The 24,611-nt window shown below is 39.9% G+C and overlaps 1 protein-coding gene across 2 annotated transcripts in view; it reads left to right on the top strand.

The window, feature by feature from the left end:
* The window catches only part of PROX1 (prospero homeobox 1), a 51,925-nt gene extending 42,457 nt beyond the window's left edge, over positions 1 to 9,468 (top strand). Inside the window, exon 5 of one of the 2 annotated variants that reach the window (XM_069459442.1) lies at positions 3,640 to 9,468. In XM_069459442.1, the coding sequence (XP_069315543.1) occupies positions 3,640 to 3,825 (186 nt within the window). In that variant the 3' untranslated portion in view covers positions 3,826 to 9,468. The remainder of the gene's footprint in view (positions 1 to 3,639) is intronic. The other variant, XM_069459440.1, reaches the window with a different exon arrangement.
* Positions 9,469 to 24,611: the final 15,143 nt, after the last annotated feature.

Genomic DNA, 24,611 nt, shown 5'->3' with positions numbered 1-24,611 from the left:
TTCTGCAGATTGTTGGGTTCTATTAAAAGAAACCTAGATAAGGGATTACTTGTCACTAAGGGATTTTCTGCAGATGTTTATTGGTGATTGGAAAGCCATTAGGTGTTAAGAAGTACAGAAAAATATGGGCAACATCATTCTCAGAAGCCAGAATTCTAAGGTGCCCCCACAAAAACATCAGAAAGCACCCCCCCTTGCTCGGTTAAATGGAGCTGGGGGAAGTTTTCAAGCAGAGAAGTGAGAGTCCCTTTTTCCATGCACGACATTTCTACCTGGGGATGGAATTCACTGGCACCCTCTCAGAAGATCAGTTGCTACCCAACAGTGGACCTCTGGAGCCACCAAAAAAGATTAGTTGCTCCAGTATTACAGGATCTCATTATAACTTTCTTTTATCCACCCCAGTCCATTGCATGAGCATTGCCTCCAAGTAAGCACTAAATTAGAAAGCCATTTCATTTGTTTACGAAGAATTCATCCCTTCCCCAACATAAACCAATAACCAAAGTCTCCTCCTGGGAATCTTTTATACTATTCCCATTTATGTTGAAGTTACTAGCTCCTCTGTGGTTTTTCTAGATTGCAGATCCACAACTTGTCAAGGTTTTGATGCCTTATATAAATAGTTGAAATTGCTAAAAAACAAATTAAAAAAAAACATAAAAACATTAAAAGTGAGCCAGCCTGGTTTAATGGGAAGATACCATATTTCACATGAGTCTCTTTATTTCATAATTTCTTTGCCTCACAGAATCTCATAATTTCTGACCGTTTCTTCATCTATAAAGTGATGATTTCTGAGATCTGTTCCAACTCTTTAAATTCTATCTTATTGTATCATTATTTTAAGCTTCCTTTATTTAAGTATTGAGGAAGAATATAACTGCTCCTCTAGAGCAATATGGAGTGAAGCAGAGGCAAAATCTCGTTATGAACTATTTATCAAATGACTTTGCCCAAGATACTCCGCCGAGCATTTTGGGGGACACACAGAAGGGGAACCATGCCTCCTTATCTGAAGACACCTTGTGACAAGGTAATTGAGACTAGATGTAAGCAGGTGAAAGATAATATCAAGACACAAACAGAAAAAACAAATGATACAGGACAGCCTATGATTACTACCACAAGAAATGAAGGTTTAAAACAGGGTAGAACCCATGAGAAACCATTAACAAACATGAACTATAAAAATAATGAGGCGGAGGCTGCACCCAACCCCCAAAGATGCTACCTTGATTTGTTCTCAGGAAAATTCTACACCTACACTTCCCTCCCTCCTCTGGTGCTGATGTTGTTCTAGATGCATCTCCCTCCTCTGACAGTTTCCATCACTGCCCCCCTTCCCTTGGCCTCCGGTGCAGCTCCTGGGGTGGGTGGGGCTTCCGGCCTTCTCCGGCTTCCTGGGAGCAGCTGCCCACGCCCTTCATCCCTCCCCTTCATCCCTCCGAGCCCTCTGCTACGCCATGCTGCCTCCCTGAGTGTTCAGGGAACACAGGCGAAAGTCGAGGCTCTGTTGCCAATGGCCAGTGAAACCACCCTTCTTGAAATGTTTATTTTAATAAATGCCTATAATTATGTTTCTGTAGCATTTGGCTACCAGCTCCCAGACCAAGTAGTTAGAGTGGGTGGTTGCCCTGCCCAGCTGCGCTGCAGCCAGGGTCATCTCTCAGTCGTGCCCCTTTGATAGAACGTGAAGGATTATTTTAGGGGGGAGGTGGGGAGAGCAGTCAAAAAGACTGCTGAGTAACTGTCTATGGGTAGAAGGTGAGTTGGAGGGCTAAGCTCTCCCCCAACAAATACTCATGCATCCAGGAGATTTGGGGGGAAATCACCAAAGGTCTATGGAAAATCCACATGAATTCTCAGCAGGAAATGGCAGTTGGGTGTCTGGGTTTGCATATCCATAGGGGATGAGGAGCCCGTTTGGGTGAATTTCCAGGCAGCATTGGGAACTATGTCCTTAGAAATGGGCCAGAGTGAAAGTTTTGGGAAGAGCTGCTCAAAATTCTTACTTTTTTAAGACTCTGATTGTCCCCCAAAGGGGAGCCCTTTTATTTTTTTCTGGGGAGCTATTAGATTTCTTTATAAAAGATGATTGACTTCCCTTTGGGAGCAATGCACTTCTTTGTCCAGTTTTAAATGTGAAAAACAGGGATGTCTGGTGACTATTCTAGTTTTCTTTACCAGTTACTATCATAAAAAGGCCCATTGCACCCGTTGAGAAAAGGTAAGGAGAAAAGGATGGAACATGTTTAACATAATACCTCCCTTTTATTTACCGCAGTGGCATGTCTGAACTGAGATGAAAATCTTTCATCTCTTATATAAGTGTAGACAGATCTGTCTACACGTACAACTACGATACATTTATGTCTTCATATGTCTGCACTTAATGTAAAAATAAAACATTACTAATGCATTAGTACCCCACTAAAAGAAATCTACTAAGTGTCAGTGTGTGCTTGGAAAATTATGAGTTCATGGAATTATTCTGTGAATCTGTTATGTTGGTGTGGGAAAAGATAGGCTGTGCTTTGCTATGAGTAATTTACAAAGAATGCTAAATAAGTACATCATAGCTACTGTTTTCCCTCCTCAAGAGATCAGACTATTAAATGGACAATTAATAGAATACACACATATACACACGTGCACATACACATACACATAACACACATACATATTAATTTCTGTGAAAGAAAAGGCTTAACAAATAGTGATTCTAAAAAGAATATTTGGGAAATGTTTTTCTTGGAATATAATGATCTTGAGCAATTCCCTTGATCTCTCTGAGCCTCAGTTTCTCATAGTATAATTGGGATAACCACTCATAGAGAGATTGGGAGAATTAATAATATCACTCACATTCAGCACATAACACAATGTCTGTCACATAGTAAACACTCAATAGATGTCAGTTTTTATTATCATTATCAGCTGCATAAATCACTGTCTTATGGAGCAGTTCTAGTCTCGAGGTAGTTTCTGATGTGGTATTTTAGGATTCAGTTTAAATGTTATATTTAGTGACTTCATGTTAATGTCATCATCTCACTCCTTTACGTGTGCAGAGTATGCAGGGTACTTTATACTTCAGGTCACTTCAATATACAATTTAGTATTTGAGTCAACAATCCTCTGAGACAAACAGGAAACTGAGATTTTAGATGATTTTCTTCATGTCAAGTGTGAGTAAATGTTCATATGGAAACCCAGTTATTTATTATCTTCTTTTGAGAACACATTTTGTTTTCATAAGGAAAATCAAAAGAAAATATAATTTGAATTCTGAAAAATTAATTGGAGACTTTCTTCTGGAATGTACCTATTTAACGAAGTGAGAAATTCGAACAATCACACCCTCTTTTTCTACCCTAATATTCACAGTGAAATCTTAGTTTTTTGGCAGGTCTGCATGGAGCCTTTGCACAGGGCTGTTTCTAAGACTCTACAAAGCTGTCAACCCCACGTCACAATGCTGCTATATATAACGACTTTACATAAGAGAATAAGGGCTGGCCATTTTTAGAAAATGCAGGTGCCGTGTAAGCCACTTTCTTAGCTCAGTTTCCTTGGAAGAAGCGTAGACCTGAAACTGAAAACTTTATTAATACCATTGTCTCCTTGTACCAGCAGGTTCCAGAGAGATTCCTGGAAGTTGCACAGATCACATTACGGGAGTTTTTCAATGCCATTATCGCAGGCAAAGATGTTGATCCTTCCTGGAAGAAGGCCATATACAAGGTTATCTGCAAGCTGGATAGTGAAGTCCCTGAGATTTTCAAATCCCCGAACTGCCTACAAGAGCTGCTTCATGAGTAGAAATTTCAACAACTCTTTTTGAATGTATGAATAGTAGCAGTCCCCTTTGGATGTCCAAGTTCTATGTGTCTAGGTTTTGATTTCCTATATATGTGTATGGGAGGCATGGATATGTTATGAAATCAGCTGGTAATTCCTCCTCATCATCTTTCCTTCGTTTCCTTTTGTTTTCCATTGAAAGGGGATGGTTATTTTTCCTTCCGCTTTTAGTTTACTTTTGCCCAAGGCCCTTAACATTTGGAGACTTAAAATAGGGTTAATTTTCAGGGAAAAAGAATGTTGGCGTGTGTAAAGTCTGTATTAGCAAGGAAGGGCATTTGCAAACGATGCGTCCGCTTAATTGATGGCTTATTGCAAATGGCGGTTGGCCGAGGAAAATCCATGACACAGCACAACTCTGCAGACAGTGATGTGTCTCTAGTTTTTACTGCTAAGGTCTGAAAACTCAATGAAACCACTTCATACACTGAAACATCTTGTTTGGTTTGAACGCGATGAGTAGCTTTTTCTTACATGTTTGAAAATAATGCCGATGACAGATGAGCAGCTCACTTTGCAAAAGTTCCCCAAAAGGCCTAAAAGAAAAACAATCACTAACTATCAAGCCTTTCCTAAGAGAAATGACAAGCACCCCCCACACTAGTACCAGTTTCTTATGGAAGGCAAAGCAATTTTGCACAAAACTGACTCTTTCGAGATGAGACTGGAAATTCATACCTGATCTAGCCACCTCTCTAAACTTTACAGTAGGTTCTTCTTCCGAATAAGGGAGCTGATATCATTCTTCATAGAAAAAAAACCCTATAACTTGTTTTCATTTTCAGTTTATTTTGCTTCAGATAGTAAAAGGCACATAAGTTTCAAATCTACTCTGCTCAACGTTGTTTATATGCTTAACAGGATTATTATTTCTGTTTAATTAACACCTTTTTTTCCTAAAACACTGTTTTCTGAATATCTTTCTACAGTAAGGAATAAAGGAAATCCCAACTTGACTATAAGATTCTTACCTACACTAGAAGTTTGTTGACAACTGTTGGCTGACTTGATCTTCGCGTATGAGAATAACCTATTCTCATATACAATTCCACACTACCCTCATGGGTGTTCTAAGTGATGACAGTCTAATTAAGCGTTTCTTCATTTTAGATATAGCATTTTAAAGCAATTGATAATGCCTCTTCTAATTCAGAAGCTAGTATTGACCAAAATGTGAGAAGAGTGTATAGCATAAGAAAGTTTGGGGTTAACCCAAAAGACACAATTTCAGCACACATAAGAAAGCTAGCTGCTATTTTATGCTTTCTTCAATGGTTCTCCTCTTTCTCCCTTTTTTTTTCCAGTTTTTCAATGATGTACAACGTCCCATACTTGCATTTAGAAATCATATGGCATTCACACTTATTCTTTTCTTAGATGGGTTTTTGTGTGCAGATGCAGTAAGAATTCATTGTTCATTCTAATAGTGTTTTCCAGACCCCTCCTTCCTCTTAGGTAATTTGATATACACTTCCTAAAATGACACAGTAACAAATCTGGTATTTAGTACATATAGAACATAAATGCCATTTTCCCTTAATTTTTATAAAAATTACATTTGACTTTGGAAAGCGCAGGTTTTGACCCATGTGACTGACTAGCTGACCTGATTGCTGTAATTTAACGTCATTTATAAATTCTGCTGATGGACAGGAATGTATGAACGCAATTATTGTCAGCACAAAGCCTTAAAACCTGCTGACTTTAAATGAAATGGTGCAGTCCTATGATGCTCTGCATCATTCAGGAGACTAACAGGCCCTCTCAGTGTGGACAGAGTGTGCAGTGGCCTGGGCTGGGCACTGACAGCTTCTCTCTGCACCAGGGGCAAACACATCTCCCAGCTCACACTCTCCTACACAATGCACAGTCATTAGATCCAATTTGTTGTTTTTCTGGCTTGCTTAAAAAAAAAGTTCAGGTAATCATTACATTGGAATAAAGTGGGGAAAAAATCCAATCAGCACAGAGTAAGGAAGCAATCTCAACGTGTAGTCACACTCTTTTGACTTGCTGCGTTGGAAAGAGTATGACTTTTGTTGCTCATGTCAGTACACAACTGGGTCTTTGCTGTTCCATGTAATTTTTATCAACATCGTGTTGCCATTTGCAAGGTAAAAGGCAAAGCTGTAGTGTATTCACCTACGTAGACAGATTGCTAGGTATCTTTTTGATCTGGGGCAAGTTCAGTACTGATTCCAGACTTATTTGGATTTTAATCTTATTTTCTCCTGCCTTTCTAATTTAAATAGACAAATTAAGCAAAAGTATGTGTTCACCACCAAATGTTGATGCGTTTATCTACTGATAATATTCTCTCAATGTGCACTGAGGCATAGAAATTATTTCAGAGTAGAAATTGCAGCGTGAGAATACACTCACCTCTTTGTTCTGAAAATAAAACTCTATCACTTTACTTTCAGGAGGTTTTTTTCCCCTTTTACAATCATAAAATCTTGTGCCTCCCAGTGCATTGGAAAATGGCAAAAGCCTGTCTCTCAAAACTCCTATAGAACAGTTTTTGTTTGTTTGTTTGTTTTCTAATGACCACCTTTCAAATCTTAGCTCAACTCTCACCAAGTGAAAATTGGCTAGTTGGGAGAAAGTTAACTTTCTGTGGTGGGAGAGTGAAGAATGAGGGACAGTTTACATATGAAAAAACAAGTCTAAAGTCCATGTTGAAATACCACACACCCCTTCTCTTCTGCTAACCCTAAATTATTTTTGCGTATACACTTGAGGTTATAGTCTGTGCCTAGACCTAAAATGCACCAGCGGGGGGGATTTTTAAAAATCCTTCAAAATACCAGTTTTTTCCCACAAGTACAATTGTTCTTGTGCCTTCTGTGGCTTTCGATTTCATCTTTTTGACTTTATTTCCAATTACTACAGCTGCAATAAACACTAGATTTTTTTTCTGGCTGTTTGACATAACGTTGATAGCTATGCATATTTTGTGTCTTTTTAAAACAAAGCGGGAGAATACGTTTTTGAAGAAGAGAATTTTTAGAACAGTTTGATACCGCAAATTATTTTTTCCTCAATTGTTTGAGCAGCATTCGAGTTTTGAAAATTCTTGTAGAAGCCAATTTTTTGTAACTGTGGTGCAAATCTTGTGTTTTCTTAGCCTAATGAAAAGTAGTATAGAAGCAATATTTCATACCATGTGCTATATATGTGTGCGCAGGTGTGTGAACATAAAAACACATACACACATATACACACATGTAAAAATATACATATATATATACGTGTGAAGTGGAAAGCTTACCTTTTCCTATCTAGATTTAAGAACCTATTTTAGACATTTGTTATGTTTTGTGAAAAGAATGTTCTATTTGCAACAAAACATTTAATTCTTACTGTATCTCTGGCTGTTTAATGAGGATGTTTCACATTAAATGGTAAAACACGTGGAAGATGTTAGAATGTAGTAATTATTTAAGTAAATGTTCACCCACATATTCCTGAAGTTTGCTTTGTGCCTCCGCGAGTATTATTTAATTAAAGTGTTTTATGTTTGCAGAATCTTTGTTACTGTACTAGGGATGTGGGTGAATATCATTTAAAAAAATTTAAAACAACAAAAAAAAGCAAAACAGAAACACTAAAGCAAGAGGGGAACTTTTATAAAGCAATGTAAATATTTAACCTCATGGCTGTTGTTACGTAAGACATGAGATTTTAATAAATAACTACATTCTCACAACATCTGTTGAATTTATTAGGAACACTACAGTGACTGTATAGACAGTTGAAAGCATTCTTGGAAATCCTGCTCTCTACTTTTAAAAGATAACAGTCTCTTTTATCAGATGTCAAGGGCAAGGGTAATGCAGTTTCTGTACATTTATGAAATTTCTTTTCTATGTACATGAAGACATTTAGTAAATACCCCCCCACCACTACACATACACACACACACACACACACACACGCACACACATCATACAGGTTAATAGTAAGTCATAAAGCTAAAGATTTGGGGGCATTCAAAATAGGATGTCACCCAGAAACAATCATAAATTCATGAAAGAAAAAGTGGTTTACAGACTCCCCTGAAAGAAACCGTGTATATGTGAAGAGAGTGCAGAATCTCTTTGCCATGTATATTAATAGCGTATTCATTGGTGTGAATAGTACAAATGTTTCCCTTCTGGTACAAACTCTGTGTTTGCAAATTACAAGAAGCATTGTTTTCAAAAAGCTCCCCTTAAAAATGTAACTGGTTTATATGAGTAAGCAGTTACTGTATTGCACTTAAATGTTATGTTGAAGGAAATGCAGTTTTGTTTTCTGTAGATCTGTCAGTTGTAAACCATCTATAAAACTAAAGCTAAAATGCTCATATTCAGAGCTGGGATCAAAACTGGTATTTAACCTTTGCATCTTCTTATAATTATCCTTCTAAGAATATAACAGAATCTGGAAGCATCTGGACTTTGAGTCTTTTCAACTGAGCCCTCTCTCAAATCCAACACCCCCCTCCCGCAAAATGCACACACAGAAACAGAAAAGGCAAACGAGCTGGCCTTCTTTTGTGAAAATGTATTCATTCTGTATTTTTTAAATATCTAATTCCTCCACGTAGGGGGATAAAGCATTTTAAAATTGTATATTACCACTTCAAATTTAGAAGTAGAAGAAAATGTATTTGGGGTTGGTCTCAGCACTACCTAGAAGAATCAAAGGTCGTGGCTTCCCTCGATACTGTCCCAGCCATTTCTCATGTGTATATAGTATAAACCGTGACAAAACACTGCCTTTATATTATTTAGCAATATGTTGTAAATAGCATTATTAAGCTCTTTTTTTTTTGTAATAAAGACCCTTTGATTTGAATATAGGACAATAACTGAACTGATAAAGTCAATTTTTGATTTTTTTTTTTTTTTTTTTTAGCTAGAGGCAATTTCAATTGTGGATTTTTGTTGTTGTCTATTGTTCTGAAGACTTTGCATAATTTATTGGTTTAATTTATCCTAATTTATTTGATGAAGGTGTACAATTTTGTATTACCAAGGATGTACTGTAATATTAATTGATATGATAAACACAATGAGACTCCCTGTCCATATTAAAAAGAAAATAAAAAGGTGCAGTAGACAATTGATTTTAAAGTAAAAGTAAAAAATTTAGTTTGGCAGCTACTAAATTTCAAAACAGGAAAAAAAAAAAGTTGTGGGGAGGGTGGGAAAGGGGTTTTACTTTGTGTGTTTTAAGCTTTTGTATACTCTCCAAACTTTTACCTTTTGCTTTGTACCACTTAAAGGATACAGTAGTCCAATTGCCTTGTGTGCCTTCCATCTCCTCTTAAACTGAATGTATGTGCAGTATATATGCAAGCTTGTGCAAAATAAAATATACATTACAAGCTCAGTGCCGCTTGATTTTTTTTAACATGTGACATTTGATTTTTGGACCTGTGTCCAGTTGTAGACAGTAGGCTAGTTGTACATGTGCTATCAAGTATGGAGTTTTCCTTTCATTATAGTTCTTAACTCTGTGCGCCTCACATCAATGCATGCACTCCTAGAAATGACCTCTACACTTCAGACGCTTGTAGTAATTGCCTACATTTCTCTCTGAAACTTCTTCTCTCAGATGAGTATGAGTGCCCATTTTACAGCTGAACATATAATCTTCACAAGCTAATAATACAGAAAGGACTGGTTTTATTCATTTTTATCTCCATTAAAGTAATCATAAACGGTTAACAAGTTTTTCTTAAAAACTAACAGCTAAAAATCAGCACCTATTCACAATTTATTAACACATGCTGAGGTGAGATATAGATGCCCCTGGATAAAAGTCATGGAAACACGTCGAATGTTTGCCATGTGTTGCCAAATTCTGGGGATCACTTCTGCTTTTTAAAAAGTATAAAATACAAGAGAAGAGTACATAAAGGAAAACAGCTGATCCAATTTTAGAAAACTGATACAATAACTAAGCAAAATTATGAAAGATTATTAAAGAAATAAATGGTGCTGTAACCCCTCGCCAACAACATAACCTTTTGGAGGGAGGCTTTACCCTGGGGTAAAAACATGAAGGGTAGCTTTGGAAACTATAGGAAAAGCCATTAAGAGAGCATGGCTTTGGGTGTCAGAAGAACTGCCTCCAATCAATTCAATTCTAAAAGTCTTTACCAGGCCTACCCAGAGAAACCTAAACAAGTCACTTAACCTTTGAGTGTCCCAGGAGAATTAAAAGAATTATAAAGGCTAAGGGATTGCTAGAGTCAGTTTAGTCACCATGTTGACTTTCACCAAAGGATTCCTCCATGCCAAAAAAATGGTGCTTCTCATCAGAAAGCCAATTTAAATTGCAGGGCAAGTCAAGGGCAAAATTCTGAAATTGGCCAAGTGTGACTCTGGATCCTTCTCTCTCTGTTCCTGATTTGCTTTGCCTTCAGTAAGTGTCTCTGCTCCTTGCCGAGCACCTAGTGCTCTTGGGTTGCCCCAGCCCTCCCTCTGTTCCCAGTGAGGAGCCATCGATTCAAGCTAACATTAAGACATCACTGACTTGACATGTTTCTCTTGACACATATATGCATTAAAAAAAGTGGTGGCTCTTGGGTACAACCCCAGCATTTCGGGAGGCTGAGGAGTTTGAGACCAGCCTGGGGAAGGTAGCAAGACCCCATCTCTACAAAAAAAAATTTATTAAAAACCAGCAGGGTATGGTGACATGTGCCTGTAGTCCCAGCTACTCGGGAGGCTGAGGAAGAAGCATCGCTTGAGCCCAGAAGTTTGAGGTTGCAGTGAGCTATTATGATGTCCTTGCACCCCAGCCCAGGTGACAGAGTGAGACCAGTCTCCAGTGGAGAAGTGTACCTCCTTCTGTGAGTTCTTAGGATCGATTCTGGGGGGATTTAGAAGAACCTTCATTTAAAGAGAGGAATTCTCTGCTAAACACAACTCAATACTTTTATTCGGTAGGGTAAGAGATCATTAAGGATGAATATGCAAATTAAAATAGTAATACATGTGAATTCTATCAAGCCTTTAACAAAGAGATTATTTTTATACCATGGAAACAGCACAGAGCCTAGCACATGGTTTGTACCTAATCACTATTAGTTCTCTTTCTTCTCCCCCAGTCAGCAGTTTTTGTCACCTTGCCACGTTGTTCACAGTTGTGATATAAGCACTACACCCAGCCCCATCCTGGCTTCCCAGGACATAAAAATTTTGAAGAACACAGAAGTGCTGCAGGAACTGAAAGCTTCTGTTCCACTCCTGCCATTTCCCCAGGCCTTTGTCCCCAGCCTCAGGCATATAGCTGCTGTGGCCACACCTTCACCCAGCCATGCTTGGGAGGGCCCCAGAATAGGAGTGGAGCAGTCTAGAAAGATTAAGGTGCTACAACATACTGAAACAGAATCGCTCAGGCTGCCTCAATCCTGGCAAAGGGGAGGGTATTATTTGCAAAGCCCCCTGCTGAGTCTCCCAGGTGCTAGCTAGACAGGCTCAGGAGATAGTTTGGCATCCACCCTGGAAAAAATGCCTGTGTCTCTGCAAATAAATCTGCCAGTATAGAAAGCACTGGGTTTTCCCCAGTGCTTATGCAAATAGTATTCTGTGCTTTGCTGCCATTGGACGGATATTCCTTGGTGTGAGTAGCTCTAGACCATGAAAATTGGAGCTATGGATTTCTTGTCATTATTGTTCCCCTTGACCTGTCAGGAAATAATTCCAAAAATCAATGGTCACATTTGTGATTAGTCACAACTGGGAAATCTTTGCTAATTAGGAAAAAACGTGTTCCCTAAATTCTCCTTCATAGCTCAGCAACTGACATAAGATTGAGCAAGAGTCTCAAAGTCTAGCACAAAGGAGGGTCAATGTGCATGTGTCCAAGCATGGTGTGGGCATGTGCATCTAAGCGTAGGCATCTAAATTCTAGAAAACATCATAAATAGCATATAGATTACTAATTGAGTATTACTTATGTCTTGTCTTCACTCAGCATCCAAGATGTGTTAGAATCAATACTGTGGTTATATATGTGAAAACTGTCAGTGAAGTGAATACATTTCTAAACAAAATGGAGGTGCCAAAATTTAATCCAGAAATAAAAAACTTTTAAGAGCATTAAGGCAATAGATAAAATTTTAAAAGTTGTCCAAAAACCAAAACAAATCTTCTGTCCTCCCCCCAAAGGCACCTGGCCTTGATAGTTTTATGGGTGAATTCTACTATGAAGCCCACCTAAATTAATACAAATGCAAAAAATAAGCAAATCCAGTCCAGCAGTGTGGTGAAAAGAATATTATACTCCAAAAAGCAGGGCTCATTACTTGTAGCAAACTTATACGAAGAAAGTTTGTATAAGTTTGTAGCTGTGCTGACATAACAGGGAAACTGTTATTCTTGGGGTCTAGCTGAAATGCAGGAAAAGGGTTTTAATATATTGATTTGCTTTTTCTACCTTCTAATGAGAGTAGAAACAAATATTTCTTGTTAGCTGTCAGCTAACTCCATCACTATGTGCCACTGCATTCTTTTTTTTTTTTTTTTTTCTTTTACTAGGGCCAAATAGCTTTTTCTCTTTCGGCCATTTCAGTTTGCCAGATTGTTAACTCAGTGGCTATGTTTTACTTTAACATGTCTTTTTGGAACTTTGAGTTTTTGGAAAAAGCCAGATTCATCTAGTGTGGCTTTAAGGATTTCCCTCAATGATTAAACAAAGAACAAAAAAGAAAAGAACTCCAGAAAAAAGCATGTCAATTAAAGATAGGCTGTTCATTCTATAATAAAAGGAATTATGACATTTTTATTTTCTGGAATATTGACTTAAAATTTAAGCCTGTATGTTTACATCCTAAGAGGAAAGGGTAAGGTAAGTGTTGAGTTGGGCAACACCGACCAAAGGCAATTTGATGAAGCTTTTGAGAGTTGCCATTATAGGCAGCAGGACTCTGTGGCAGAAATGATAGGTGAAATCTGTCTTCTTATTTTCAGCACTTTAATTTTTAATAATTTTAATTTTATAAACACATATGAAGTGGAACCAACCACAGTACAGCCATGACACTCACCCCGCAGTTCTTCTAAATCCCTTCTCTCTTCCTTCCTATGTGGGCTCCAAAAGAGAAAGAGAACTTGAGTAGAACTCATGACCGAAGCTTGCAGTCAATGGTCAAAATTTTTTTCTTTTCAGGTTGGCAAAAATTTTAAAAGAGTAGTAATATGCAGAGTTGGGCAGGGAATGGGATAGAAGGTCCCCTCCAGCAGTCCTGGCGGCAGATAGCTAAGCTAGAACCACCGTTGTGGAGAGGAACTTGGAAATATTTTAAAATACACAGGCTTTTGTCTCACCAACCCCACATCTAGCAATCAACCTCATAGAAATATTTGCACACACAAGCAGACAGGAATCACAAAGACCCCTCTTTGGTTCAGTTGAAATGTGTGACTTTGCTTTTTCTACAACTTAATGTCAAACTCAAGCTTCGTTTTGGTCTGAGGGCAGAAAACTGGTCACTTTCAGGTACACACAGTTGTTTCAGACAAGATTCCATCTCTCCCTGCTCCTTTCCCTGAGTGTGGCATCTAAAGGCCTGGGAGTTCAGTGGCCTGGGGTTGGGGGAGGCTTCCTGTTCTAGGCTGATGTTAAACAATGCTGTACTCTCTGGTCCTTGAGCAGGAAGTGATGAAGCATCTGATTTCAAGTTGTCATCAGAGCACCATGCTTGTTTGCTAACGTGGTTGTTCATGGCATTGGACTTCTGGCCTGAGATGTTCACACCACATTCCACTGAGGTGTCCTCAGACCCTCACTGATCCATTTTCTTCCCTGTCATATTACCTGCAGTGATCTGGACACTGGACACTTTGAGTCTTTCATCAGGCCACTCCAAGGCCACAGCCCCCTGGCCACTGGTGCCTGTACAGCCATCTGTACCCTATTGCAGCAACACTCTGTTGGTCCTGTTGGCATTTCTGCATGGCTGCTATATTCTAGGTGCCAGGTAGAGCAGAGAAACAAATTCCTTCTTTAAGACCACAAGTACTTGGCTATCCTGTCACCTCCACCCAAGCCCGGGGCTTGGCCCAGGACACAAAGGATAGGGCCCCTTTGCAGGGACAAGGTGTGATGTCATAGCCCTTCTCTTGGCCATTTCAGCCCCTGCCCCAGGCAAATGACTTGCAGCCTGTGAAGGTGAGCTAGGCTGGCTCCTCCTCACCTGTTATCTCTGTTTGTCCTGTGGGTTAAGCTTTGGGCCTCGATTCTTTGGTGCTTAAATTTTTGAAACTAAAAACATTCTTTTCTATCATGTACAGAAAAGCCAGGCTCTGGCAAACTGAAATCCCTGACTCTTAAGACTATTGTCTCAACACTGAGTGTTCAGATCTTATTTAGAAACTCAAAGTCAAAAAACCTTGAATCTTTTTTCCCTGCATTTCCTCTATGAATCCTTCTAGAAGCAGTGCTTGCCCCTGACTGAATGAGGAAGAGTCACAGATAACTGGAGTTTGAAGCAGGAGGACCTCAATTGATATGTCTGAATTTTATGCGGCATGTTCAGTGATAGTCATTGCAGGATTTTATGTGCTAACGGAAAATCATGGACAAACCAAATGTCATGACTAGGTGAACTGTTAAAATGAATTGTGACTTTATATTTCCTAAAGGTGAACTGAACTTGGGTAGAACAGACCCCAAGAATAACAGTTTCCCTGTTATATCAGCACAGCTACAAAAAAATTTGTATCATTTAAAAAAAAAGATTTATTTGTGCTTTTAGTTGTAGATTTGTATTTTGACTCCACGGACTATGGAATATTATGCACCCACTAAAAGTCTGAGGTGGAGCTATAGCTATGTAGTGAAATGGAAAGTCATCCATGATATACTATTGAATTTGAAAAGTAAATACAGGAATATTTTTACATAAACATGACTCCACTTTTACGGTTTTTAAAAAGTGGTTTTTAAATATATATATATTTTTAAAAAGATGTAAAGATATATCTTCATCTGTATCTGCAACACACACACACACACGCACACACACGTATGCACACATACATGCACATGCATGCAATGTGTGAGAACACTCACCACCATAATAAACGCTACTGCTGAGGAGCAGAAATATGCCAGGAAGCATTTAGGTAAGGGGCCGATTTTCACATTGACTTTGTACATGTCCACAGTGTTTGGATTTTTTTCAGCAAGCAAGCACAACTTTTGTTTGCAGATACATAGTAAGAGACCAAAGCATGAAGGCCTGGGCGAAATGTGCCCTTCACTGACAGAGAGGAAACAAGGTCCCAGCCAGGATCGATGCACCCCGGCGTCTGGTCTGTGCTAGCCCCCGGGCCGTCTGCAGGGACCCGCTCGCCTCGGCGGTCAGAGACCCCACGGGAAGGCAGCAGGAGGGGGCAGCAGCACAGTTACCCAGGGGGCCAGACAGACCTGAGTCTGAAGCCTGGTCCATGACTCGCTATTATAGTTTCTCAGTCTTTCCCAGTCACAGTTTGTTCTTCTATATCATAACACCTAGCCCTCAAACTGGGGAATAAATGAGAGGTGCTATGTGAAGTGCCTGGTATAGCATGTGCTGAGTAAGTGGTAAAGGAAGAGGAAATCAGATGGGAAGAATCATCATGAACCTTGAAGAGTGGGAGATGTGGTCTGTCACTGACATTTTAAATGCCAGCATTGGTGCCGTATCCCTTTTTTCTTTTCTTATCTCAATGTAACAGGCCAAATCAACCCTTACTGTGCCCCTGGTAAGGAAGCCAGCAGAATACACAAACAAGAGTGAGCTATGCACCGTGTTCTCCAAAGGTACAAGCTCCCGCTTGGCCGCAGGTGTGAGCGTTACAGATGGGAGGGAGGGCGTTGAGTACACAAAAGTCATAATGTTGGGTTTTGCATCACTCGCCATGATAATGGATTTGCTGTTCCTACCACGGGCAAGGGAGACGTGGAGTGAAGGGGCCGGGGAAAGAGGCAGGGGAAATTGTTTTAGGAAGACGAGGGTTCAGGGTAAGTGACCAGAAAAGAAATCAACTTGCTGAACAGGGGGCACAAAAATCATGCTGTAAGTTTGGGTAGAGGGCAAAATGGGAGAATGGAAGGAGACAGTGAAGAAGGCACACTCAGCGGCTGGAACTTGCTCTGGGCTTAGTGACAACTGGCACTCAAACTTCAGGGACTGGATCCTGGGCAGAGTGTGTAGGGAGGCAGAGCTGGAAGCCAAAGGACATCAGGGCCACCCACAGCCCCACCTGCCCTGACCTCTCACCCTGAATCTCAGGAAAGGGAAAATCAATGTCCTCCCAAAGTGCAGGAGCCCCGGGTCTGGGGCTGGAATTTGACCCATGCAGAGTGTTTACTGATCTGGGGAGGGATAGGTTCAAATGAGCTCATCTTTATCTTGAGAGGAAATTAGGGAGCCCAGACCAAGACAAAGCCACATTTTATTCAATGAAAATTTACCACCCCCACCCACCGCACACAATCTCACATAAAACATCTGCCTGGGGAACCTAGTCTCCAAAGGTCGGTTCTGAAAGATCAACATAATAGGGAATTATGAGTTTACAGAAAACTAAAACGTTTTTCCAGAATATCTTACATTTACCCCTTGTACTGATTTGTATTCTCTCTCTCTCTTTTTTTTTACACAGTTTGCAAATATTGACTAAGTTCAAGGGCAGTGGTATAAGGTCTAACTTCAGAGTTAGCACGAGGTGAAATACTTAAGATGGTGCAATCCTATCCTAATGAAGAACATTTTAGATCCCCAGGTTGGTTATGGGCAGTTTTTGTTCTCTCACCCAGTTGATATTTGTTTTATCAAGTCAGGGACTATTTTTGTCATCATTGTTAATCTTCCTCTCACCAGATCTGTTTTGGCCGAGGGCATGCACTTGAGGTATGTTAGAAGAATGGAGTGCGGTATTGTAGGAAAGAATTATCCCTAATTCTGTCTGCCTACAGTTTCCTCAGCCCTGTTCATCTGATCTCAACTCATTAAACAAAGTTGTGGATGGAAAGTCCTGCCAGCGTGTGACCTGGTTCCAGGAGGTAGATTTTTTGAGCTGAAAGAGCAAGGTTACAAATGGCATTCCCATGACGACTATAGGTCTTTATTCTGTTGGAAAGAATTTTGACTTGCCCATCAGGGGAGATCTTGACAGAAGTCCACCACTAAGTGGATAGGTCTAACTCATTTAGACTCCCCTTTGGCCTTAATATTTACACAGGTCTTGTCTCAAGGTTTCCTGGAGACCTGGCCTAAGATCTCTGGTAGGTCTAGCTGGGATTCAAGAATGACCTGGTACTTCTGACCCATGGCTTTGGAGTTCAACAGACTCTGGCTCAGATCTTAATTTCTCTGAGCCTCAGTTTCTTTATGGGTGAAAATGATCATAACAATGTTCTCCTAGCATGATTGTTGTGGGGATTACATGTGGTATTGTATCTGAAAGCATTTAACACAGTGCCTATTGCTTAAAATGGGATTAATATGTTTTAGTCTCCTTCCTTCCGCTCAGCCGCGCCAGCTGCTGATGTATCCCCTTTCTCTGCTGCATACATTTGACATAGTGAAATCAGGCCAGTAAGGCTCTAGGAGATACCACCCTAGAAAGAACAAATACAGAAAAGAAAAGCTTGAACAGCAACACCCCCTCTAAGTTTGTCTGAGTATAAACCATTTGAGCTCCACTGACACTTGAAAGAATGCACATATATAAATACACTTGCAATTGTGTGACTGCTTCCTAGACCTGGACATAGCTCCCCTACCCCCTCAAAAAACACCTCGATGTGGTGACCTTTGTTTGGGAAGTTTTTTAATCTAAAAATCAGGGAGGTCATCATACTCTTCTTTTGAGTTCTAATGATGTAACTCAGGTACCCAATGAACTGTTAAGTCCCCTGGATAGATCACTCAAGAGACAGATGATATTCTTTTAGACTCATAACAGCCTCAGCTGCTGCATTCTACCCAGAGCTCTACCCACTGACATCTCTTGTTTAAGGTATCACATCTAAAACTTCTAGTAGGGTATGCAACACTTAGCCACTTCCTCTCCTGAGCATTGTGTGGATGGTTGGAATCCACCGTGCTATATCCTCTTCTTGGGTATCCCGAGTTCTCCAAGGTGTCTCAAAATAAACTTGCCTCCTAACCTTTAGATACAAAGACTATTTACAAAGTAGGGAGTCCAATGGGTATTTTGTATAAGCCAGTATTCAAAGATTCTAATGGCAATTAATTACTTCCATATTTAAGGCAGTCAATTCTCCAATGTACCCAAACCGGTCACAGGGTGGATTAGTATGAACAATACAATGTTGAACATGTACTGTATTTATGTTTAATTTTGGATATCAACCTTGAGAAGAAATAACATATTAACTCCCATATTAACCCCTCCTTCTGAGTCTGGCCTCTGTTTCTCCACTCTTGGTAGTTCCCAATATCACCAGAGCTAGACTGGAGGAAGATATGGGAAAAGACCATGGAGGATACTTAATAAATATTTGGAGAATTGATGTATATATCAAACTAATTTTTCCATGTGTTAGCAATAAACAACTAGAAAATATAATGGAATTAAAATAGTAACCAAACCTATAAAATATTAGGAATAAAGCTATAAAACTGTACTATAAAGATATAAAGAAGATCTAAAAAATAGAGAGAGAGAATAATGGTAATGATAATGATAAAAACAGTAACTAACATTTATTATGTTCTTTTAATGTGTCAGGAATTCTCTAAGCTTTTTACATAGATGATTTCATTAATTTTCTCAAAAAGTTTATGAGGCAGTTAACACTATAATCCTCACTTAAAAAGCAAAAAAAGGAAACTAGGACACAAGATAAAGTAACTTTTTAAATGTGAATATCCAAAATGATAAACATGCTTATTTTCCCTAATTTACTCAATAACTTTACTCTGTAAATTAATGCAAAAAAATTACTCTATTAACTAATGTAAACTTAATCAAATTTCAGAGAACTGCTTATGGCTCTTAAGCTATTCTAATGTTCACCTAGGAGAGAAAATGCTCTAAAAAATACAAGAAAATGTCGAAAAGAATCAATTTAAAAAGTATTAGAATTGTATTAAAGTTCAATAAGGTTGTCAGATACACTGAAGTACTTACAACAGAGCCTGGCACATAGAAGACAATCAATATTTGGAGAACTAATGTATATTTTGATCTATTTTTTCTGTGATTTGCCCCAATATATAAAAACAAAATATAAGACATAGTAATTAAATATTGTGTTATTAGTACAGGGATTGAGAAAATAGTTGAAGAAAGAAGATTAGAAAATCTAGAAACACAGAAGTAAACATAGGAAGTTAGTCTATAATGACGATTACTTTCAATTCAGGAGGAAAAGATAAACCATTCAACACATTGAGATAGTTTGTGGATCATATAAAAAACCCAAAGTTGGATTCCCATCTCATGATATGCAAAAATAAATTTTTCATAGACAAAAGATTGAAAATATGTATTCACATACATAAGCACATACACATAGAACACACTCGAACACGTTGGAAAACTAATTTTACTATCTTAGACTTTAGAAGACACTTTAAGAGGCAGCACAAAACCCAGAAGCCAGAATAAAAGATAAGTAAAATAAAATATAGGGCTATATAAAAACTTATATCTCAGCAACAATAACAACAAAAGCGTGGGAAAAGATAGAGAAAATAAGGAGAGAATATATATCAAATATACAGACTACTAAATTATATATAATATATAGTATATAGTATTTATATATCATATATAAATTATATGTCATAGTTTATATACACATATATAAATACTATTAAATTATATATAATCTATTAAATATATATTTGTGTATACTATTAGGCTTACTATATTAAAGTATCTGTAACTCAATAAAAAATTGTACCACTCAATGGCAAAATGGGCAAAGAGCATGAATAGTTAAAAAACCAGAGAAGAAATAAAAATGGCCAATGGACAGTTGAAAATATGCTTAACTTCACTGGCAATCAGAGAAGTGCAAATAATAATATAATACTATTTTTTGCCAATTAGATTTGAAAAATAGAAAACATTGATATTATCTAATTTTGAGAAGGGCATGGTAAAATGGACATTCATGAACTATTGGAGGATTATAAATAGTTATTTTTTTATGACAAGAACTGACACTCCCTGTCAAAAGATTTTCAGGGTGGCAGAGGAACCCCAGCAGAGCACCTGCCTTTAGTAACCTCTAGTGTTCTAAGCAGGAAGCACTGGGAAGAGAAACACAATTGATGAGAGATCCAAGGCCCACCCTCAGCCTTCTTGGATCCCATAAACCCTGAGGTTCTTGATCTAGCATGTATTCAATATGCAATAAAAATTAGCTATTATTATTTTGTTTGTCTCTCTGTAATGTATTTGTTATACGTCTAAACTGAAAATTCCTAAAAATCAGAAAGCATTTCAAATTTACCTTATAAGTTCATAGTTTACAGTATGAGCTCTATAAATATTAGCTTAAATTATTGTGTGGATCACTCTATACTGCATTTGACACATATCCAAACCATAAACTTTTTGAGGGCAGAGACTAGTGCATTTCATGTGTCAAGCAAAATATTTGAATTATGGTTTCATTTACTGCACATTGATTGTGATTCAGTGAATGAGTGTGTAACCCAATTATGTCTCTGAGTCCACATAGCCCAGTCTAAACCTGAGAGCTCATTTAAAGAAATTCTCTTGAAACAATAAAGCAATTAAAAGCACTTCAAATCTGTATGCAATTTCTGGATGAAATACTATAAGACAAAGTAAAGAGTTCAAGCCCAGCAAACATCTAAAAATTTCTCTTTCCCCATCTCTGCTCCTCTTAAAATCTGCACATCAGCAGAAACTCCCTGAAACTTGCCCACTCTCAACTCTTACTTTCCATCCCCAGATTTCCCAATCTTTTGTATCCTTCAACCTCTTTCCACCCTCTCCAATCTCTTACAGCTCTTTACTGTGTGAATGGTAATCATAGCAAATGATGACATAGAATTACAAAGCACTGGGCACTATTTCAGCTTCTTTGCATTTATCAACCAATTTAACCTTCACAGTCATGTAAGGCAGATACTGTTAATATGCTCCACTCATGAGAACACAGAGGTAGGAAGAAGTTAGTTGCCCAAGATTACCCAGCTAGTAGGTGGTGAAAGTGGGATTTGACCCTAGTCTGTCTGACTCCAAAACCTCTGCTCTTAATGACTGCGTTATCTGTTTTAGGAAACCCTCAGCTTGCTTTCATATTCTCGATCATATGCCCATTAAGTTTTCCACCACAAAGGAGAGCCTGAGAGCTGCTTCTACGAGCAATGACCATTCCCTGTTGGAAACCAGGAGCAAGAAGGAGACTTGTGAGCACTCATAATAAAAATTTTGCCTGAAAAAGTGACAATTTTTGCCCTGGTATAAATAAGAGGAACAAAATGCATGGAAGGAAAACATGTTACTACAAACTGTAGGAAGGTGCAAACTGAATGAAAGTCCTAAATATCTCCAGTCTAGGGGCCCCCACGCCACCCGTGTTATAGTCTTCCTTGGAGGACCATGATAGGCAGCTGCCATCGTCCACACGGACGTTCCCTCAAGCGTCTTTTAGAATTACACACGAGCTACATACCGATGTCTCGGGGACCTCCTGTCTTCAGAAGTAGCTGCACTCTCTTCAACTCTTTGTGGTCGGCAGCATTTGGGCAGCCCTCGAGGTTCCCATTCGCTGGGGTTTATGTCGTGAATAGTCCTCATACGTTGAGTATGGGCAGAACCTGTGCGTGTGATGAGAACTAACTCCCATGATTAGGCAAAGGTGAGGGGATTTTGCAGCTATAATTAAGGTCCCTCAGCAATTGACTTCCAGTTAATCAAAAGGGAGATTATCCTGAGTGTGCCTGGCCTAATCAGGTAATCTCTTAAAAGACGGTCTCCTGCTGGCTTTCGAAAAGCAAACAACCATGTGCGAACTGTCCATGTGGTGTCAGGAGACATGGCAAGAACTTGATGGCAGCCTTTAATGGCTAAAAGTGGTTCCCCTTCTCCATGGGAGCCGCGTCATTGACAACGTTCCCTTGAAATCCCCTCCAATATATCTTGGCATGCCCAGTCTCCCCCTCATCTGTTGCTCACCTGTGTTCGTTAAATATTATTTGGCGCATAGGAAGCTCTTCAAAAGGAGAGACTTGGATGGCAGGGGACGGCGGCTGGTGAGTTGTGCAGGAATGAGGCCATGCTGGGGCTTCCCTCTCTCCTGATCCCTCCCCCACGCATGTCAACACCGTGACACAGACAGGGACACAAATGTGTGAGACAGAAAAGCACAAGAGCCATGAAACCCTTTAAACACGAGTCCTGGTAACTCGGCTAGACCTAACAGCTTGGATTCCGAAGGAGGCGAGAACGGGGGCTGTTGCGTTCCCCTCCTCGTTTGCTAAGCTTGTCTCCTTCCTTGGCACCACAACCAGGGCCTTCACCAGGAAACCCTAGCTGGCCAGGAGCTGATGGCACAGTGATCACTACAGGGCTGATCCTCAGAAGTCCCCAGTGTGAAAAAGCAAAACAGTCATTCGAAGACGTACCTCTCCAGCCGGGGTTCTGCTGTCCTCGCATTGTTTAATGTGCGTAACTTCTGACACCACAGCACTTTTCTAGGACCTACATGGAAGATGAGCAGGAGATTTCTGATTGAGAATAAGACATCTGCCTCTCCCACCCTCAGAATAAATGTTTCTGATCTTGACAATGACAATCCCATGTGTATGAACAGTACTTCCTGTTTCTCAAGACCCTTGCTAACCCAGCATCTTTTGGGATCTTCTTGCCACCTTGGAGAAATGAGCAGGGCAACCGTTATCCCCATTTTACAGAAGAGACAGCTGAGTCTGAACGACATTCACGCTGGGCCAGCAGCAAACTCAGCCTCACTTGTGCGGCAGCACCTTCAAAACCACAATCCTGGCTTCTGTTTAAAGACTGAGTTCTCGTGGCAAAGTATAAGCGATGAGAAGTCTTTTTCCTTAGACTATGGGAACACTGGCAGTCACTTCCTGTGTCCCCCCAACTTTGGGCACAATGATGCTCTCCATTCTCTGACTCGACACCGTTGCTATGAAAGACGCGATGGTTCAGTAAGACAATTTGCTGATGGGAGAAAGGAATTTTTAAGGCTGGAGAAAAAGAGATTGGAAAGGGAGGTGGAGCCTGGAAGAGCAGAGAGAGAGAGAGAGAGAGAGTGAGAGGCACTGATTGAAAAGAAAAGGGGGAAATTATCCCAATTCTAGCACTGCTGGAAAATGGGAAAGTTATTGCTGCACAAAGACCCTCTCGAACCGCCTGCCTTCCAAAATTTCTACTGCACTCTCTGCAGTTACTTGTGTATGGCAGAAGCAGCATCTTTGTATTATATGAACAGTCTGCTTCATAATCAAATACCATCTGTCGCTACATCTGAACTTGTTTTCAACATCTGTGCGTTCTGGTCTTAACAAAGCTTTAAAAACTAATTCAAAAACTTTCACAGATCACTGACTAAATATGTACATTGACCATCTTTCCATGTTGGTTTGCAATGCTTCTTCTATAGGTGCCTCCCTCTGCTCGAGAACAGTGAAGACGTATACACTTGGAGGCTTTATTAAGCTTATTTCATAATGGCCTTGGGTAGCCAAGTGCAAGAGAGGGACACTTGCTTATGCACCGAGAGGACCCATCATATTCTTTCTTGGTGCCAATACGGTCCCTTTCTGCCAATGAGAAACCTGTAAGTTGATCAGCTACCATACCCCAATTACTCAAAATGACACTACAGATAAAACGGCAACCAAGGGGAGAATCAACTGTATGGCTCATACGCAGCTAAAGTGTGTTTGAACAAATGGTGAAGTAAAACCATGAGAGCTCTCGGGAGAATCAGGACGCTGTTACTTTGCACATGCTTCAGAAATGCGAAGTACATCTTTACGGAACTTTTGGCCAACCCCCTGGCAGATGTTGACCAGTTTTGCTTATGTATACATCAGTTGCAGAACACTAAAACAGAGATTGGAAATTTTAATTTAGTCAAGGCAGTTGGGCTAAAATGATGGCTTTTGTTGAAACCATTAAATAGAGCTGCCTAATGAAGTACGGTACAGGGGCTGGCAAACAGAGCCCGGGTGGGAGGCTGCCGCTTCCAGGCAGGAGAGAGGGCAGGCAGCAGCGGTACAGGGCTCAAACGCAGGCGGAATGGTGTCCTGGACGGAGTGCGGGGATGTGGGGTGGTGGGGGAGGAAAGGAACCCCCAGGCATTTATTATGGTGGGGGGTGGGAGACGTGAGCACAGGGCTGTCTGTGCACAACGCTGATGCTGGTGGAATCTTAGTGCAGTGTGCGTGTGTGTGTGTGTGTGTGTGTGTGTGTTGGGGCAAATGAGGGTTTTATTTTGGAAACATTCTCTTTTAAGTCTCAGCTGCACATTTGCAAGGACTCATGGGCCAAGAGGGAAGCGTGGTGCAGTGAGCAGGTGCAAGCTCCTTGAAGGGGATGCAAACAACTTGGGAGCACAGAGAAGGGAGGGCGAGAAAGGTGAAAGGCAGGGGAGCTCAGGGAAGGGGTGGGAGGCTGCCCGGTTAACGAGTCTGGTGATTGACTCCACGGCTTCAGTGCACTTGCACTTCATCGTCGACGGCTGCTTGACGGCAAGTAGCCATTAGGTGTAGCCAC

This window comes from Eulemur rufifrons, chromosome 27, assembly GCF_041146395.1.
Source record: "Eulemur rufifrons isolate Redbay chromosome 27, OSU_ERuf_1, whole genome shotgun sequence".
Taxonomy (NCBI): Eukaryota; Metazoa; Chordata; class Mammalia; order Primates; family Lemuridae; genus Eulemur; species Eulemur rufifrons.
The sequence above is the reverse complement of the archived record's forward strand: the minus strand, read 5'-3'. Positions and strand labels throughout refer to the sequence as shown.